The following is a 19,695-nucleotide window of genomic DNA, read 5'->3' as shown; positions in this document are numbered from 1 at the left end:
TCTTCCGGTCCCCAGACCAGTCCATGGATCCACACAGTAGTACAGAGAGTGTGACGTAACTGACTGCAGATAGTAAACTTCTTCTAGTCTTATTCGGCCTTACTGTTAAACTTTTTTGTTTTCTTGTTTTTTGAGTAATTAGCTTTTTTACCTAATATTGACGTACGTTAGCCGGTGCGCTAAATATTGGTACGAGTTGACTGTGATACGACCTGTTGGAAGAATTCGGATCATAAAAAAGGTACCCAAGTCAACTCGTACCCAAGTTACCTCGTACCAAATTCAACTCGTCCATCACAAGCAAACTCGTCCCCAACAACTCATGTAACAATGTTGGAAAATACTCCTTTACAGGCATAATGCGAGGGTTTGGTATTATAACTCAACTCAAAACGTTTCTTTTTAAAAGACATTATCTTTAAATCTTTGTATCTTTTTTTTATGTGTTGCCCTTCTAGTGTGGCAGGCAAATTGTTCGCATAATGAGTTGATTATTGTTTGCGTGAAAAAGCTTTATCTATATAAACTTTCGTTGTAAAAACATATTGTTGTTATTTACTTGTTCTATTGGGTGTGAAGGCGTAGCTTAGCTTCCCGTGTTTAAACTGAATGGTGTGGATAGCCCTTGTATATACAAGGGCTATGTTACAGTGTAACATTTGCAGGAGTTCCCGTGACGCTAACAACTTGGTCAACGTCTCAGCGGGGCTACTGAAGGTAGAGAATAAGCAGCCGGCCATACACACACGTCTATGTCGCTTCTGCCGTTTAACTTTTCGGGAAACTTTCAAAGTCTGGAGGTTACTTAAGAACCAATATTGTTCGCATCTTACCATAGCAACTGTTTTGTTTGACATCGGGTCACATGGTGCGTTTTTTTGTTTTTTTATTATATAATTTTTAAGTTGTCATTTCAAGTTGTAATAACATGTACTGATTTTATACTGTAAAAAAAAATCAACTCAAAATCAAATAGTTCTTCTTCCACTTGTGTGTACAAAGGCATTATGTGAGTTCAAACCTGTCACAATTTAGGCGGCTCTTGGATTGTGTGTACTTTTCCTGCTTATGTTGTTCCGGAATCGGGGGGTTCACTATCTTCATAAGTTTTTGTATTTCTGGAATACATTTCTACAATGCTTTCCACTCAGCAAGAAATACCACAGAATCTTTTATCCGGCCTCATCATTGTGGTCTGGGCAAAAAACTAACAAAATAATGATTTATTATGCCCATCTACCAAAATGGGATAAACGCACGAAAACAGCGCCACCAACGGTGACCCATTAAGAAAATCAGACAACTATAATGTCATTGAGAATCTCACATTGAACAAGTTTGCAAAGTTTCATTTCATTTTGACAGAAAAATAAAGATTTCTAATGGATATTTTTCATCATGAAACTTACAGAAATTACTCAACATTGTTAAGACACAAGCTTCAGAAAAATCGGCTGAGATTTGAGAAAAATACAGTGGTCGATTCTCCAAAAAAAATGCGAAAAAAGAAGAAAAAACAGTCCACGTAAGTCCAAATAGCCCATGTCACCTGAAAACTTTCACGTATCTATGAATATGGCTTTTGACAACTTTTATAAACAATTTCGTTGCAAACCTGCCAAAAAAACTGGACATGATCCAATGAGCAAAAAACAGAGAGGAGAGACTTGTTTTAGTGCTAATTGCGTTTACAAAAGGTTAATCCCTGCGCCGCCTCAATCGCCACACAAATCCATTATGTGTTTTTCCGTAAAAAGTTGAAGTAAGAGGACTTAGACAAGTTGATTGAACGACTAAAGAAACGTCATCACTACTTCCACGCAAGCAGCAGCAGCACATATATAATACTGCAATTTTTTTAGTAGAAAAATCCACCATCCAAGATGGCGACCAATCTACGTGTCCCAGTGTTAGCTGCGTGTTTTGCCTTATGTATCTCTTTAGTTACCTCCGATGCCATTGAACAACAACTTGATCTGAGACGAGGAGATGGTGGTGGGGATGATGGACAACAAAGACATTTCCAGCAATCTGTAGGAGCTGGTCTGCAGAAGGTCCCCGTAGCTGGTGATGGTGCGGCTGTGGGGATCGCCGGTCTGCCACAGCAGCGGGGAGTGGGTGCAAGAGAGGCGGAGTTGCAGCAACTTAGAATGCAAGCCGCGCAAGCCAATTTTAAACAACAGCAGCCACCACAACAGTGGAAGAATCCCCCGAATCCCCAACAAATGAATGCGGGCCTGCCAGATAGTAGAAGGTTAATTAACAATAACATTAACAATGTGCATCAGGCTGCAGCACATGCAGCAGCAGGATTGCAGAAACGAGGGCAAGAAGGAGGGCAGCAAGGCCAGCCGTTTCAACAACCTCGGGCACCAAAGCCTCCAAAGAGTCCAAGGGGAGGCCCAGGTAAACCCATTAGGATTGCAGATCAGCCTGCGTGTCAACAGGAGGTGGCGGCATTTTGCAGCAAGAATATACGAGGAAACAATTTTGTGGTACTGGATTGTCTACAAAATGCCAATGAGGTGGGTATTTTATATATTATTAAAAGATACTCCCGGCCCCGTCAATTGCAGAAAAGCCCACAGCTAGCTCTGGAAGCCACATGGCAGACAGGACTTGAATTGGGGGGGGGGGGGCAGCAAGACCATTAGGGCAGCACGGCTTGAGAGGAATGCTGGTCATCTCGCCACCTGACTGACAGTGACAAGCTCGCCCTGGCTGGCAGGGTGGCTGGCAGGGCTCGAATTTAGGGGAAAATCTACAAGACAACATGGATTGTAAGTTGTAGGTTACATTATTTACTGGACCAGCTTTTTTTACAACAAGATCCAGGTCTGATATTTCACGGAGGCAACAAAGGCGATTGCCTCTGTGTCCCCTGGTCATTGCTTTGGTGTTCCAGTACAAATTTGCAATTTCATCATAGGGTGCCCTTTACAAAGAAGAAAATGCCTTGGTGCCCTTGCCCTTTCAAAAACGAAGCATACAGGCCTGAAGACCAGAGCAGAATGTAATGAGAGAACTTTTCTACACATAATAAAATGTACTCTGTAAATTATTTTTATTTGAACTTACGTATAGCACTAAGAGAATATCTCATTCATAATTAATTTAGTCTTAAAGAATTAAGTATGTTTAAATACCCAACATAGTTGAACGGTACCAGCCTTCAAGTCAACATTGAACGTCATTATATTTTCTTAAGTTACACAGTGAGGTACGTCACCTTTAGTCATTGGAAAAAACACAAGACCGTCGAAATTGGTGTGGCACTTAGTGTTTAAAAAGGGGCTTTTATGGAGGTCATTTTTGCACATCAGTTCTTGTTCAGCCTGTTCGCTCTAAAAGCAACAAAGTCTGTGTGCTATTGTAATGGGCATTATCCAGGGGTTGTCCGCAATGCTTTCGGTGACCTGCCAGCGTGTTTTTTTTATCATTGCTCTGATTTGCAGCTTTTTGTGCTTGTTGGCCTTATATTTAATAGGGATGCTTTTCATCTCCGAACTCTCAAATGTAGGAAAAAGTGTCAGGCAGAGCCGGAGGGGTGTCTGTGTGTCTTTTGGACACCCTGTTTTAAATTTGGACCCCCTGTTTAATCTGTCATCTACACATGTCTACAGTCAACTTACTCTGCTACTGCTAGGGTCGAAACGTCATGCCATTAATTATTTTTTGCGTAAATATATTGTACAGTGTAAGTAAGTGAACAATTTGGACACCAGTCTTTTAGTTTCCAGCAAATTTTGATGCTTTTTTTTCGAACCACATCCTGGCTAAAACCTTCACATAGGCAGCAGTGTCTTAGCCAGGAATTTGGAAAGTGGGAGTGCAAACTGAAAAAGTGGGAGTGCAACCTAAAATCATTACAAAAAAATATAAACATTGTGTGTGTGTGTAGCACACAACACGAGCGCACAGCTGAAGTTTGTCTCGACCGGGGTTCAGGGCCCTCTTAAGTGCCCTGAAGCTCTGGCTGCTGTAGTGCTCTCTGGTGGTTTCTGATGTTTTTCTGGCACCAATTTCTCTGGTACTAGGCAGTGTCTGAGAATAGTGGGTGTGGCTGTTGCTAAGGGTGTTCCTTTGGAGCTCTAATGCTTCAATGGGTACACGTTCAGGTGATAACAAACAAGCAGTGAACCACCAATTCTGGACCCTTAAACCTTGAAAGCTCTGGAGTACAATGTGCACTGTGGCAAGCTATTGTGTCTTCCATTTTACCTGTTGGCCAATGAATGCTACATGAACATTGTAGTTCCATGTAAAACACCCCTGTACCAAGCATTCCTTGATCCTTCTGGCGAGTTGCAGTGTTGTAAAGTAGCCCTAAGGCCTTTTCACACAGGGAAATGCAGGGGGGTCCATGGTCCAAAGAACACAATGTTGTAACAAGTCCACATCGTGTGAATCTGCTATGAACAAGCACGGGTCCTTAGTCCTTTTGAGACCCCTGTCGGGACAAGCGGAAAAAAAACCCACACCATTGATGAAATTATACCACGACTGTCTGGGTGTGCTTTGTAAATGAATATCACATTTGTCAACAAAGGACATTGGTTTAGCTGGAGCTACCATGCATGCACGTAAGACAAATTGGCTGGGTGTAAATGACAGAATAAACCAAGTGTTTAAATTTGAAAAGGGGGTCCAAAAGATACCCTAGACATCTCTCCGGCTCACACAGACACTACACGTGTGGTTCTTTAGAGTAGGATAGGACTGGTTGTGCAACAACTACAGGTTGTTTCGCACCAGGCTGTACTCAATGCTTAAACTAGTATGTATGTTTTCCTTTGGTGAAGTCATCAACCGTGCGATTTCACCCTTTAGTAGGTTTTGCATAAAGGGCATTGTTATGTTGTTTACTGGCATTTTAAGTTCAACATAGGAATAGGATCCCCTGGACCCCCAGTCCATCCCTTCTTTAGTGCACTATCGATGAATTACCCCAATCACAATTCATCATGGGTTTTTTTCTGGTTGTTTGTTTAATAGCACTTTTTGTTTGTCAATATAAACCACAAGGGAGACTGACTTTTTATTTGGTGAACTACAGAACTGGATGCCAACGTGGAATTGCCCAACTGAAAACACTTTACTTTGGAATCTGTTCATTCTTTTTTTTACAAGCCAAAGTGATGCATACCCATTTGTATGTACATAGTACGTGTACCCACTGAACCGTTTCTAGTGATTGTAGCATCATTGGCCAGTTACCTCTAATGAAAGGGTTTCCTTTCCACGCCTCCCCCCCCCCCCCCCCCCCCCCCCCCACCAGCATGGATTTCATTTATTGATTGGAGCGTCATGACCATCGTTCCCCCATTTCCCCCCTGCATTTCTCTTATGGACCAATTTGCGTACAAGCAAAGCAGTTGAAAGCTTTAAATGCACAAATTATTGTATTCCAGTGGAAGTTCTGAGCGAACAAGTGGACCATGTATTAAGAACAATTATATGTATAAGATTTGCCTTGGACCTTTTCAATGACTAGGCTACCAGGGTTGGATTTCACAAAGAGTTAGGACTACTCTTATCTCGAGTTAGGACCAGTTACTCGTCCTAACTTAGGACTATCCATGCAATTTGTATATCTCCTAGGACTAGTCCTAAGTTAGGACTAATCCTAACTCTTTGTGAAATGGACCCCAGGACCAGCTAGTAGTCCACCAGCTTTTACAGTTTTCTTGTAACACTATCGTTTGAACACGCGTGTATGTTATGTATATGGGGCTAGAGTTTAACAGTTGTTTGAACATTTTTTGCAGGCAGTGGTTTACTTTACACAAACCTTCAGGAAACAATGAACTAGACATTGTACATGTAGAAGAAGAACCACTTAGACATAAGTAGCTTTGACCGTTTCCTCAAAGTCATATTAACTGGCGTTTGGCCAGCAGACCAGCAGACCAGTGTACGTTGTAGTCCACCAGCTTTTACAGTTTTCCAGTTTTTACAGTTTTCTTGTAACACTATCGTTTGAACACACGTGTATGTTATGTATATGGGGCTAGAGTTTAACAATTATTTGAACATTTCGAGCAGGCAGTGGTTTACTTTTCACAAACCTTCGGAAAACAATGAGCTAGACATTGTACACATGTACATCATGTAGAAGAAGAACCACTTCGACATTTATACATAAGTAGCTTTGACTGTTTCCTCAAAGTCATATTAACTGTTGTTTGACCAGCAGACCAGTGTACGTTGTTTGGTAATCACTCTTAAAATTAGTGGCAATAACAACATTTGGGTAGAACCATACAGCAGCAGCTTTAAATAGTATAAAAGCATTTTTAGAAACAACTCAATTTGAACTAACATGCTTTTAAAATATAATGCTAAAAATATATCAGTTTTTATGCCCTGAAATTTAGTACTGAAGCAGTACCGGAATTGTTTCTCAGATTGTGGATTTTTTAATATTATTGGTTTATTAAAAATTCAAACATCGCAGCCCGAGGGCTGAATTGAGTTTAAAAGATACACAAAAAAAAATATACATTGTAAAAACGTTAAAATGGGAAGTGTTTACAGAATTTTTTGTTTAAAGATTAACTGGGGAATATTCTTCCTGAGTGGACGTACACATTGTACATTTTCACCGATATCTCCTAAGCGTGGCCACCTTCTGAGATTAAACTTTCAGGTGTAAGCTTTATGGTGTACAAATTTATACTACAAATGTAATAGGATTAAATAAACCGAACACTGCCAAAAACCACAAGTACACTTTTTTAACGGAGAACACTGACATGGGTTGAAATTTGAACCCTAATTTGGGGGTTGGATTTTGACAGTTTGTTATTATATAATTTAAATGCCATTATGAGTAGTTTGGTCAGGAGTAACTGTCTGTCTGTGTTTCATTTGTTTGTTTCTTAAAAACCCACCCTGTTTTTCTCTCTACGCAGAATCGCAAGCGAGCTGGCATCAAGGTTAGAACAAAATTTGATTTGTATGAGTTTTTTGCTTTGGCCTCATTCTGTTAAAATCGCTTGCTATCTATTCTATGCACCTGCCAAGTCTTCAATGGGTAAAACGAAAAAGATTTTTAGATAGCCTGGTTCATGTCAATCCTTCAAATTTCAACAACAAAAAGTAACAAATTTGCTGGAGAGTGTTGTGCATATTTTGTGGTATGTACAGTGTAGCTACGAGTGTTGGTCACTTTTTACCTAAAGTCACTTAGTACCTAATCCTAACTTTATTGCTAACTCTAACCCTTAACTCTAACCCTTAACCCTTAACCCTTAACCCTTAACCCCGGTGGAGTTGGGTACAAAGCAGAAGTCACTATTAGCAGCGCTGCTATGTGATCTTTTGGTACGAGGAAGTGGTTTTCGTAGTGACTTGGGTATGAAAATTACGTAGTGACTTGGGTATGAAGTGACCATCACCAGTTAGGTACACCTGGTTGCCCAGCCAACATGGGTTCTATAGGTCTAGATGTCTTGTCGTTCCACCAAACTTGCTCCATGATTATGGTATCATGGGAGGTTTATAAGTGAAGTGGTGGGACTTGAAAGTCTCGCTTTATAAACCATGGTGGCAAGACAAATCGGTCGGCAGTTCTACCTGTGCACAAAATGCTCCCTTCAACACCTTTTAAGCCTGGTCCATGTATCCTGCAATTGCCAATGTGAAGTGAATGTTGATGCCAAATGGCTGTTCTGCAGGGAATGTTTTGCAGGAGTTGAGCACGTTTTAACTGATCTGTGAATTATTTGTTGCGAATTTGTGACCTCAAAATTCATATCGCATTCGCATTCGCAGGAATTATGAACTGGGCTAAAGTGTTGATTTTCACCGACTCGTTGGCATCAAGTGATGTCATGAATCAAATTTGGCGTTCTTAAAATCGTATCTTTGTGGCAATTCTTCACTTAGACTGGCCGACTTTGGATATGTCAGAGAAACAGTCTCTGCTATAAAAAAAACGTGTGCACCCTTTCCCTTGTAACTCAGTAACCAGTGCTGGTGCTCCTATCTCTGGTCTATTTTAGCTGGATGTTAGTTTGGGTAGACTAACTGGGTTTTTTTTTTAGGCAGTAGGAGGTGATTACAGGGCTATTCCTTAATGAACATGTACCTTGTGTGCACTCATATTTTTTTTCACAAATTTACATTTTGGTGAAATGCTTCAATTAGAAGTAAAGAACACCTTTGGTTTAGGGAACCGTTCAGCTGTTAAAAATCCTAATGTAGATGAACACAATAAAACTAACCTGTAAAAATTTCTAATCAAAAGGTGACAGATTTTTGAGAACTGCTTTAAACTGACAGTAATGCATCTTCAGTTCAAATTTTGGGGCAAACTTTTGTCATATCCGCATTACTTTGAAGTGAAATGTTTCTCAAAATGCTTCAAACAATGTACTATCGAAAACTGCTGTAGACTTCTTACCATAAGTTGAAATTGGCATTTTTTGTTAAGAGTGATTACCAAAAGTAGGTATACATACTTTCCCTCTGAACAAAATTAATTATGTGAATGGAATGTAGATCCACCACTTGTTTTGTTCAACCTGAAATGATGGTAGCAGGTACTGTCTGTACGCAACAGACCGGAAAAGCAAGGACTTGATATTCATCTTTGAGAGGGCAAGTTAAATTTCATTATGCAAAGTGTACTTTCCATTAGAAAATATTAAAGGCGGCGGGAAACTTTTGTAAAGGCACCAAGACTGGGCAACATAGGCCACACCATGTCCTGGCAGGCATGTGATGCTTTAGAGCAGTACGCCTCTTTTGGTGGTTATATTTGTACAGTGGTGTGGTGCTAACCTAAACCTAACATTTTTTGTGGGTTAGTTTGTTGTAGTTAGTCCAAGCTCATCATAACAATATCAATAATTTTGACAGGAGATAGTCGTGTAGTATTATCACTGGTATAAACTTTGACGATTTACTAGTATGTCAAATTTTTGACTTGGTCTGTATTTCAAGAAATAGAGGATCTATGTGTTTCAAGTTCTGATACTAACTCATAGGAGTGTTGGTTCGAATCCTGGCCGTGACACTTGCGTCCTTGAGCAAGATACTTTACTATAATTGCTTCTCTTCACCCAGGGGTATAAATGGGTACCTGCGAGGGTAGAGGTTGATATTTCGAATGAAAAAGCCTCCGGAGCGCCAGAGCAGCTCGGGGCTGTATACTCCTTAATGGGAGCAGAGAAAGATTAAAGGGATGTTTATTGGCCCAATGACCAGGGGACTAATGTAAAGCGCATTGTTACGGTTTATTGTGATGCGCTATAGAAGAATTTGTTGTTATTATTATTAACAGTGAAATAGCCAGCAGGACAACTTGGAGAGAATTCTGACAGGTCCTCCGGTGTTTTATCTGACATTTTAGCCAGCGGATGGAAGAACGCTTGTTCCGCGCAATCTTTACAATTTTGAAACCTTTGGACAGCCCCTGACCGTTTTGAGAACATTCTTGTTGAAGTCAATACTAGTGGTTATTGTGATGTACTTCACTGTACACAACCAAGCTTCATTAGCCCCACTTTACTGTATTGACCCCTTGCACGCGCGTCACACGCGGGGACTGATCCGCGCTCACCATGTTGGTGGGCAAGTTAGGTTTACGTGTATAAATATATTATTAGTACTCCACAAAATGCCGTGCCATGGTAGTTCATGATGGATTAGGAAAACCCTGCAATTTTGAGGCATATTTGTGTGGATCATTAGAATCTACTTTTAAAACATCTTTTTAACTATATTACATTTGATTACAAACGGTTTCAAGCTCTTGACATGGACCGAGTCGCACGATCCAAGGCAACGTGTTCCTTTAAAACTGTTCCTACATTTCCCAATTATAAACTGGCTTGTTCAGCCACGTTGTACTATGTACTGGTACTGTACAGGTTACTGTACATGTTCAGGGAACGAATTCATCCAGCATTTTTGCATTGCAAAATATTTTGATTGAACACATTTTGTGCACACTGAATGGTTATAGTGAGTTAGCAAATGATGTATTTTTTTAGTAGCAGCTGATACATTTTGCATAGCATTATGCTCTGCTGTACAAGGGAAATCATTCACTGCATATTTTATCATAAACAGGCAACCCCTTTCAACATCATAGACATAGTAGCTAAGCTGTTTTTTCCCACTGCACTCTTCTTAGCCCCTTTTCTTTACCAGTAGATAGGTAGATAAAAGGTTTGTTGAAAATAGCCATCACAGCGTACAATCAACACTTAGAAAAAAATTAAAGGGACATCATTAAAGGTACAACAATAATTGTTTTGAGTAATTACCAATAGTGCCTTTAACTTTACATAGAGAAAGACAAAGTAACAACACACAAATGCAAACGAGCAAAAATGATGCATCCATGGGTAGAGGTTGGTTCGTACCTTTTACTTTTACACTTTGCAAGGTCATTCTGTCTGTATAAAACAAGATGACATGATATAACAAGATGACATGGTGCATAATGGTTTGCATTACTTTCCGTTTGAATGATTTTGAATTCCTGACTAAAAGATCTTCCTGATAATAGGGCTCATGACCTGAGAAAAATTTGCATGGACGAACCATTCGTTGTGAATAGAGTTTTGTGAATGTTCACAAAACACGTTTTAGCGGATTCACTGCATTCACTTGGCTAATAATAAATGCTAGCAAAATATATCCACCCAGTAAACTGTATACATGTGCAGTGATTTGGAAGTTTTGTGTGTATAAAATGCGACAAAATAACTTGAGCCAATATAATTTGTCTATGAAATCAAATTTTCTTTTTGAGCTCTATATGAAATATTCTGGAAAATAAAAAATAAACATACATCTGTAGAAATTTGTTGCTCAATACACTTTCAATATACAAAAAACTTGTTAACATTGGAAAAAAAGTTTGGAATGAAATGCTTATTTTTCTTTAAGGCAATGGACACTATTGGTAATTACTCAAAATAATTATTAGCATAAAACCTTTCTTGGTGACGAGTAATGGGGAGAGGTTGATGGTATAAAACATTGTGAGAAACGGCTCCCTCTGAAGTCCATTGCTCATTACCAAATATGCTAATACCAAATTTTGAGTAAACGTGTCCAGTGCCTTTAATTAGTGCTAACAACAATCAAGTTGTTATGACTAAAAAGCGTCATTGTCAAGTGGATGGTACGTCAACCGTGACAACAGCTCATGGAACACTGCATTGTCGTCAATACTTGGCTCGTGGATGGTTCACAAATTGACACGTCATCAGACACCACAAACTGTGCACTGATATTTGCAATAGATCATGTGAAAACGAACCTAGTGGTCTCTTGGCTTTTCGGTGGCGAAATAGCCAAATCCATGGTTAACTTCTTAATTTAAGATCATTTCTGGGTAAACATTTCAAAGGCACACTAAAGTGGATGCGAAAAATTTAATTGCCTCTTTTTACACTTTCATTCTGTTTTGTGGTAAAAACAGCTGCTCTCTGTATTTGCTTGTCTCAAAATGTCATTTTTTTAGTTAAGCTGTTTTGTGTTTTGCTGTCGACAGTTTGGTTAAACTGGTATGAGAAACGTTTCTGGCAGTAACAATTCTCAAATTCTCAAAACATCTATATTATGGACTTTCCAAACCAATCTTGCAGTTCATTTTTAATAGTAAACCCATGTATTAATTTGGGATTATTTCAGATAACCATTGTATGAACTTCCGGAAGCATTCCTGACCCTTTCATAATTTCAGTTTTTTCTTTTACCCGACTTGGATTTGGGCAGCCATGCGTGTATGGGAAAGAGTTTTTGGGGGGAATTGGTGCCATGTGCTTTTGCAAAGCTTAAATACAAATTCACATTTTCCTTATAAAGAACCCCTGACCAGAGAAAAAATGGTTGTACCCCTTCAAGAGCGAAGTTCAATGCAATTACACTACAGTACACGTACATTTAGTACACCATTATAACCATCAAAAGAGACAGTAACCTGTACAATACAAGCTCAAACTTGCTAAAACTTTTACTTGATGTGTGATACCTCAAATCCAAATCATGCACTTCAAATCATGCACTCCTCAAAAATACTGGCATTATTGGGTGGCATGGTTGGCATGTGCGTAAAACGCTCACCTCTCACCAAGGTGACCTTGGTTCAATTCCTGGCCGGGGCCACAAGTGAGTTGAGTTGTGCGTTGGTTCTCTGCTGTGCCACGAGGGTTTTCCAGAACATCCGGTTTTCCTCCCTCGGGAAAAATCAAACACTTTCGATCTTGGCTGTGCTCCGTGGTCACAATGGGTTAATTTGGCAGGCAGCCAAAGGCGCCCTGCATGCCTGCTTCTCAAACACGTTGTAGCCGCGTCCTTCGCAATTCAGCTCTTACGACTTAGCTGCGAGTAAGGATGATTAGCCCCCCCAAATTATTATTATTATTATTAAAAGTGGAGACGTTCCAAACTTGAGCCACAATGTTTAATTCGATCTTGGACACTATTGGTAATTGTCAAAGACAAGTCTTCTCAATTGGTGTATCTCAATATATGCATAAAATAACAAACCTGTGAACATTGGAGCTCAATCGGTCGTCCAAGTTGCAAGATAATAATGACAGAAAAGACACCCTTGTCACACAAAGATGTGTGCTTTCAGATGCTTGATTTCGAGACCTCCAATTCTAAATCTGAGGTCTCAAAATCAAAGTTGTGGAAAATTACATCTTTCTCAAAAACTACTTCAGACAGAGGGAGCCGTTTCTCACAATGTTTTATTCTATCAACCTCTCCCCATTACTCATTACCATGTAAGGTTTTATGCTGATATTTATTGTGAGTAAAACCAATAGTGTCCATTGCCTTTAAAATCTCTGCGCAATTTTGGGTACTTAAAATGCGTTTGTTTTCATGGTTTGTTTTAAATTTGGATATCAAATTTGAAAACTAAATAAGAATTTTTTGTAATTTTATTTTTAAAGCTGCTTTCAATTTTGTTTGTATCCGCACCATTGCACTCGCTTGTGTATTAGGTATTATCAGATTTGTGTCACATTATTTTTTAGTGTACATTTTTACTTATTTTACCTGTGAATGAACTTTCCTTTGTTTATCAATCTTGTTTAACTACTTGTTTTTAATTATACAGCAATTTGTGATGTCTATTTGACAAGAAAGCAGTTTTTGAATAATTATAAAAATTGTTATTATAATCTAAAGGAAATACTTGATTAATGATTTTTATTTTCTGACCTCATGCTGATCATTTTATAGAAGCCATCTTTATTTCAAATTAATTTCAAGTTCTGTTTTTGTCTCTCTTTCCCAGGATAATACTGAGTTTGGTGATAGTTGCAACAGGGTAAGTGCACATTACAATGTACAAAGATAGCATGTGTTCCAATAAAATTAACATTTTATTGGTTTTGTGACAATGATATAACAGATGTTCAATTTCAATTTCTGTTTGTGCCGAGCTGTTCAATGGCCTTCTCCAAACCGCGAGTCGGGCTCAGGCTTGGGGCTCTGTAATTTACACAGTATTTCTAGCATCAAAGAGAATCTGAGGCTAAACCTCATTTCCTTTCAATATTTTAATTATGTACATTTGTGAGGATCTCCACAATACGCATAGAATTGGCTGATATTATTGATGTTTGAATACATATTTTTCATGTAAATATTGTCTTGAATGTTTTTATTATTTTTTATTATTAAGGAAACAGGAAAATGTCAATTCAGGACTTAAATTTTTCATTTATTTGATCTAAAAGGTCGAGTAGAAGTACACACTTAGTTCTAATTTTGCGTCTATTCGCAGTGCTGTTGGCATTTTAGTACAAGAAAAATAACACAATTTGCAGCCGCTTATGGTCTTCTAAAGGGGTTATTAATAGTCTGGCATTGTTAGGGTTCAACCGTTCAGGGCCCAATTTCATAGAGCTGCTTTTAAAAGACTTCTTAAAAGAAATCTTCTAAGCAGAAATAAGCAGGATACCAGCCACAGACAGTACATGTGAAATGGTATTTTGGTTTGTAACCTTATTCTGGTAAGCATAATTTTGTTATGCTTAGCTAATACTTTTAAGGCAGCTCTATGAAACTGGGCCCAGGACTTGTTAAGCATATTGTTTTGTGCTTAGCTCTTTTTTTGCTTAAGCAGCCCTAAGAAATTAAGGCCCCGGGGATGTGACAGATTATACAAATTTATTTTTTAAATAGCCAGATTAAAAGCAATTCATAATTGTTATTCTTCATGACCTTTGCATTGAATTCGTGTTTAGTTTTGATGATTAATTAACTAAAAGCAAACACCTATCGATCCAAGGGTTTTAATGTATTTTATATGCTGTATCTCCTGCCCACACCCCTACCCCCTTCTCTGCAGTTTTTGTGGGACTACAAGATGAACCTCACCATGGATGTGCGTTTTGACTCGGCAGCTTTTGAAGTTTGTAAAACTGAAATTACCAAGGTAGGCTGAATATTTTACTTAACTAATGGAGGATGATTTTCTTAATTTTAACTAGTATCTGTTCTTTTCTAAAGATAAAGAGTTGGATTCATCAAATCAAAATTTCCTTTCTGTTTCTTTGGCTGGTTCCTTGCCTGGTTCCATGACACGTTCAATACACGGTTTCTTTCCAGGTTCCTTGTCTAGTTCCCTTGCCAGGTTCCTAGCCTAAACTCATTGCCTGGTTCCTTTGCCGGGTTCCATGCCTGGTTCCCTTGCCAGGTTCCTAGCCTAAACTCCTTGCCTGGTTCCTTTGCTGGGTTCCATGCCTGGTTCCTTTGCCGGGTTCCATGCCTGGTTCCCAGCCTAGTTTCCCCTCAAGGTTCCTTCATTTTTGGTGGAAGAAAATAGGGAAAACATGTTACTGAAACATAGACCTTGTAATTGCAAATTGCAAATTAGGTGTGGATTGATGTGCATGCTGGTCAAGCTTGCGATAGCTAGACTAACATGCACTTCAATCAACAAGTGGTGCTTGCGCAATGGGTACTTGCGAAAAGGTCTATGCTTTGTCTGTGTAACTAGGGCACCCTTATGCAAACAGAGGATGCGCTGTCTGTCATAAAGAAACCTTTTAACCCAAGTTTCTCTTCTCTTTCTGAATCAGTTTCCAGATTGCGCTGCCCTGGAACGAGGTAAAGGCCTCGTCCTGCCGTGCCTTTACGACGTCTACGAGAACATCACCTCTGTACAATGCAGACAGTACGTCAACAGGATGAAGACGATCACGTTCAGTGATTTCAGACTCATCCACGGCTTCTTCATGGAGTGCAAGGAGGATATTATCGACAAGAAATGCGGCGTCGTCAACGACAACAGTCTCGCTGTGAAGGTAAATGAATGGAATGGAAAAAACTTCAAAGAGATATTTCGCTAAGCACCAACTTTTGGTATTTGTATTAAAAGGGTAAAGAATAGAATAGAATGGCAGTTTTATATGCAGCCTTAATATAAAAACGGTTGGATTAAATACACTGGAATACAAAGTAAAAAGTGCTTCGAAATTGCTGTCAAACTACAATGCAAAAGAATTAGCCGTACAAACTTACATGTAATTCAAACTTCAAGCTATCAAAGACATGGTTCACATCATCATGAGGGGGGGGCGGAGGGAGGGGGCACAATCTTGCTGCTCAATCACCTGCACGTAAACATCCCGATTTGTGGAGATTGTGCAATATAAACTTACTTGGTTGGAAATACAGCAGCTTTCGATAGTATAAAGCATTTTCAGAATTATTTCACTCAAAAGTAAAATGGTTAGATGGAGAAAGATATAATAGTTTTATCCCCCCCAAAAATGACTCGTGAGGAATGTTTTTGTGTATTCCAATTATTGATAATTATTCTTGCGTGGACAAAACAGCTCGGATCAGATTTCTAAAGAATTCCACCTTTTGAAGTTAAATCAAAATGTATTTATGAATTCACTTTTTCCTCAAAAACTTGAAGACTAATGAAGCTGAAACTTCTAAAGGTAAATTATACTACATACAAGATCTCCGTTAACAGTGAGTAGGGATTCATGTTATGGCCCAAAACTTGATACATGTGGAAGTGTCGTGGCCGAGCGGTTAAGAGCACCAAATTCAAACTCTGGTGTTTCTGATCAGCAGAGTGTGGGTTCGAATCCCCAGCCGTGACACTGTGTCCTTGAGCAAGACACTTAACCATTGCTTCGTCCTTCGGATGGGACGTAAAGCCGTTGGTCCCATGTGTTGTGTAACGCATGTAAAAGAACCCAGTGCACTTATCGAAAAGAGAAGGGGTTCGCCCCGGTGTTCCTGGTTGTGGCTGCTTAATGCGCCGTAGCACCTTGTAAACCCTTATAAGGTGCTAAATAATTGGGTCTCAGAATGCATCACTGCAATAACCTATCTTTCTGAAAGTTTGTATATACTCAGCGCCTTGAGTACCTTGTTTGGTAGATACGTGCGCTATATAAGACTTCGATATTATTATTATTATTACATGTAGTTATCAAAACCCTTTAAAGGGTCTATGTACTTTTTCCTAACACGAAACACAGTGTCCACAGATTTACTCTTAACTTACACAGTTTGAAGATAATGATAGTAGAAAGCTTCCCTTGAAATGTTACTTACTGTGCTGTAGTTTTTTAGAAATGAGTAAAATAATAAATGTCATGTCCGTTTTCGCATCTAAAAGCGTATGAACCAGTTATGCTATGTTTATGGTTTAATATCATAATGGGTTTTTACAATTACTTTGTGACTTGTTTTACTCATTTTTCAAAAACTACAGCACTTCCGCAAGTGATATTTTAAGAGAAGCTTTCTATCATCATTATCTTCAAACCTTGTCAGTTTAATGTAAATCTGTGGACATTTTGATCAAAGTACCCAAATCCTTTAATGTTGTCATCATTTGGCTCTATCCCCCCCCCCCCCCCAGAATGCCCCGGCAGTTCCCCACAGCCAAGGCGCCACGATCAACTGCCTGGAATCCAAACTGAAAGATCTACAAGGAGAGTGCAAAAAGCAGATCCTGCGGGTAGCCGAGCTTACGGCCGACGATTACCACAGCGATCGCGCTTTGTTCTTCGCCTGTCGGGAAGACCGGGAGCGGTTCTGCGCCGCTGAGGCGGCCGGCCAGGGACAAATCTACAAGTGCCTTTTGAAGCACAAGTTCAAGGAGGACATGAGCGAAGGGGTTCGTTTCCGAGCTAACTTTCTCCTCACTCATAACAAAAGCATATGAAAAAGCACAACAAATTATCACTGACTTTTGTATGTTTAAGTGTTTAAGTGTTTGTTTATGTTTTATGTTTGAGTGTCATCTCTCTCAAAAAAATTTGTTACGATATACTGTAAATGGAGGATATCCACTTTTGGATATCGATCAATAAATTACAAAAAATAAAATCCTGTTTAACCACAAGGTGCCATGATCCTGCAGCTGCAGTATTGAAACACTAATAGAAGAAAATCTTCTGCTAGTGCTTATCTTATCTTAAGAAAATCTTATCCTAAAATAGTATCTTTGCTAAGTAAGAGAATTAGCTGTGAACCCAGTTACAAACTGGTAATTTTGTTTTGTTCTATTGACAACTTCAATGTGCTAAGCGGAATTGTGTGCCTTGACTCAATTGGTATAAAATAGACCCATGGCTTAATAGATGTTAAATTTGCATCGGGGATCAATAACATTAATTTTTGTATCGCCCTTAAACCGAAGCTATTGCCTCCATGCCCCCCTGGTCATTGCCTTGGTGCGCTCAAAATGCTCCAGGAGAAATGTAAAATTACCTCATAGGGTGCTCTTTACTATGCCCTGTCGTCGATTTCACAAGACTGTTCCTAACTTAAGACTAATCTTAGGACTTAGGATGAGTCCTAACCCAGCACTGTAGCATGCAGACCTTAAGATTAATCCCAAGTCGTCCTAACTCAAGATAAGACGAGTCCTAACTCTTTGTGAAATCGACGGCTGGTGCTCTCTTCCCCCTTCAAAAACAAAGCAGACTGGCCTGTGGCCTAAATAGTTTTTGTTATCATCTCTCCTCCAGTGTCGTAACAAACTCACCGTCCGTCAAACCGTGGTCAATGAAGACTTCAAGGCCAACTACCGGCTCGCTCGGAAATGTCGCGAGGACATGAAGAAGACGCAGTGTATGAGCCCAAGAGACAAGCAGAACCGCGAGCTGAGACTCTCCAAACTTCTCATCTGCCTGGAGACTGCCAAACATAAAGGTTTGTTAGGTTTGAGAAAGTTTGATCGGCACATTTTGTCGACTACTGACGGGGGAACCATGACCATGGCCTAATATCATAAAGCCATTACACAGAAAATACTGTTTGACAAATTTCTTTGCTGAGCAAAAATTGAGAGTGAGGCACCAATCACAGCAATGTCAACTTTAGGTAGTTTCGGCTGGTAACCTGTTTCTGCATAGCATTATTTTTTTGTTCATCATAAGTACATACAGACTTTGTGAAATTGGGCCCATGTTAGAGCTAATGGAGAACTCAAAACCTTTTTAATCAATCACGTGTTGTACAATTCTCTTAGGTTTTAAGCTGTCAGGCGATTGCGTAGCAGAGGTCGAAGACACCCGCAAGAGCTTGATGGATGACTTCATGGTCAACCCAGAGGTTATCTTAAACTGCAGGAGCGAAATAGCCAGCAACTGCGATGGGGGACTACAGCGTGAGGGTAAAACCCTGCACTGCCTGATGAAGCTTGCCAAGCAGCAAGGCGGAAAGGAGACTGGATCCATGAGCAGGAAGTGTGAGAAAGCGGTAAGTGTTTCTTTCTTTTCCCTCCACCCCTTAATGGGCACCTGAATTTTACTACATTGCGCCTGCGGCAAACAAAAGGCAGCAATGCGTGTGTGACGTGTCGTGGCTGAGTGGTTAGGAGCACCAAATTCAAGCTCTGGTGTTTCTGATTAGCAGAGTGTGGGATCAAATCCCCAGCCATGACACCTAAGTCCTTCACCATTGCTTCGTCCTTCGGATTGGACGTACAGCCGTTGGTCCTGTGTGTTGTGTAATGCACGTAAAATAACCCAGTGCACTTATCGTAAAGAGAAGGAGTCTGCCCGCTACTTCTACAAAAAATATCAACAACTATCTGCTTGGTGAACCAATTGTGTCGCTCATGAATATTCACAGCAACATAAGTTACATGTACTGGTACGCAACACTTCAGACATCAGTGACACAATCCCTCAATCCATTCAGTGTGAATTTAACTATATTGTGTCCTAAAATTTAGGACTAGTCCTAAGAGATATTCAAAACTTAAGCCTAGCCCTTAGTTAGGACGAGATAAGACTCTTTGTGAAATCCACCCCAGTACTAATTTTTGTCAAATTAATAAATTCATCTCCTTTTGACTTGAGATGGACATGTACAGTTTTGCTAATCCCCAAATGCCTACCATCAGCTGGATTAGTGTCAAATTTACAGTCTTGAGACTTGTAGCTGTTATGCATCAATTCATCACAAATTGTGACTGATGTCATATCTGCCGTCAATTTCACAAAGAGTTAGGACTCGTCTTATCTCGAGTTAGGACGGGTAACTCGTTTTAACTTAGCATTTATCTTAAGGTCAGCATGCTACAGTGCAGGGTTTGGACTCGTCCTAAGTCCTAAGATTAGTCTTAAGTTATGAAGAGTTTTGTGAAATCAACGGCTGGTTCCCCAAAGACATAATCAGAAGATGCGTGGGGAGACACATTGTGATTCAAAATGTCTCCTTTGTGAAGTC

At 39.7% G+C, this 19,695-nt stretch overlaps 1 protein-coding gene across 2 annotated transcripts in view; it reads left to right on the top strand.

Annotated features, from left to right (window-relative positions):
• Nucleotides 1–1,877: 1,877 nt before the first annotated feature.
• The window catches only part of LOC117289002 (Golgi apparatus protein 1-like), a 41,766-nt gene continuing 23,948 nt past the window's right edge, over nucleotides 1,878–19,695 (top strand). Inside the window, exons 1-8 of one of the 2 annotated variants that reach the window (XM_033769891.1) lie at nucleotides 1,878–2,525; nucleotides 6,915–6,938; nucleotides 13,274–13,306; nucleotides 14,333–14,419; nucleotides 15,066–15,290; nucleotides 16,874–17,131; nucleotides 17,988–18,171; nucleotides 18,491–18,720. In XM_033769891.1, coding sequence (XP_033625782.1) covers nucleotides 1,884–2,525; nucleotides 6,915–6,938; nucleotides 13,274–13,306; nucleotides 14,333–14,419; nucleotides 15,066–15,290; nucleotides 16,874–17,131; nucleotides 17,988–18,171; nucleotides 18,491–18,720 — 1,683 coding nt within the window. In that variant the 5' untranslated portion in view covers nucleotides 1,878–1,883. The remainder of the gene's footprint in view (nucleotides 2,526–6,914; nucleotides 6,939–13,273; nucleotides 13,307–14,332; nucleotides 14,420–15,065; nucleotides 15,291–16,873; nucleotides 17,132–17,987; nucleotides 18,172–18,490; nucleotides 18,721–19,695) is intronic. The other variant, XM_033769892.1, reaches the window with a different exon arrangement.

This window comes from Asterias rubens, chromosome 4, assembly GCF_902459465.1.
Source record: "Asterias rubens chromosome 4, eAstRub1.3, whole genome shotgun sequence".
Classification (NCBI taxonomy): Eukaryota; Metazoa; Echinodermata; class Asteroidea; order Forcipulatida; family Asteriidae; genus Asterias; species Asterias rubens.
Note: the sequence above shows the minus strand (reverse complement) of the source record. Positions and strands in the feature narration are given on the sequence as shown.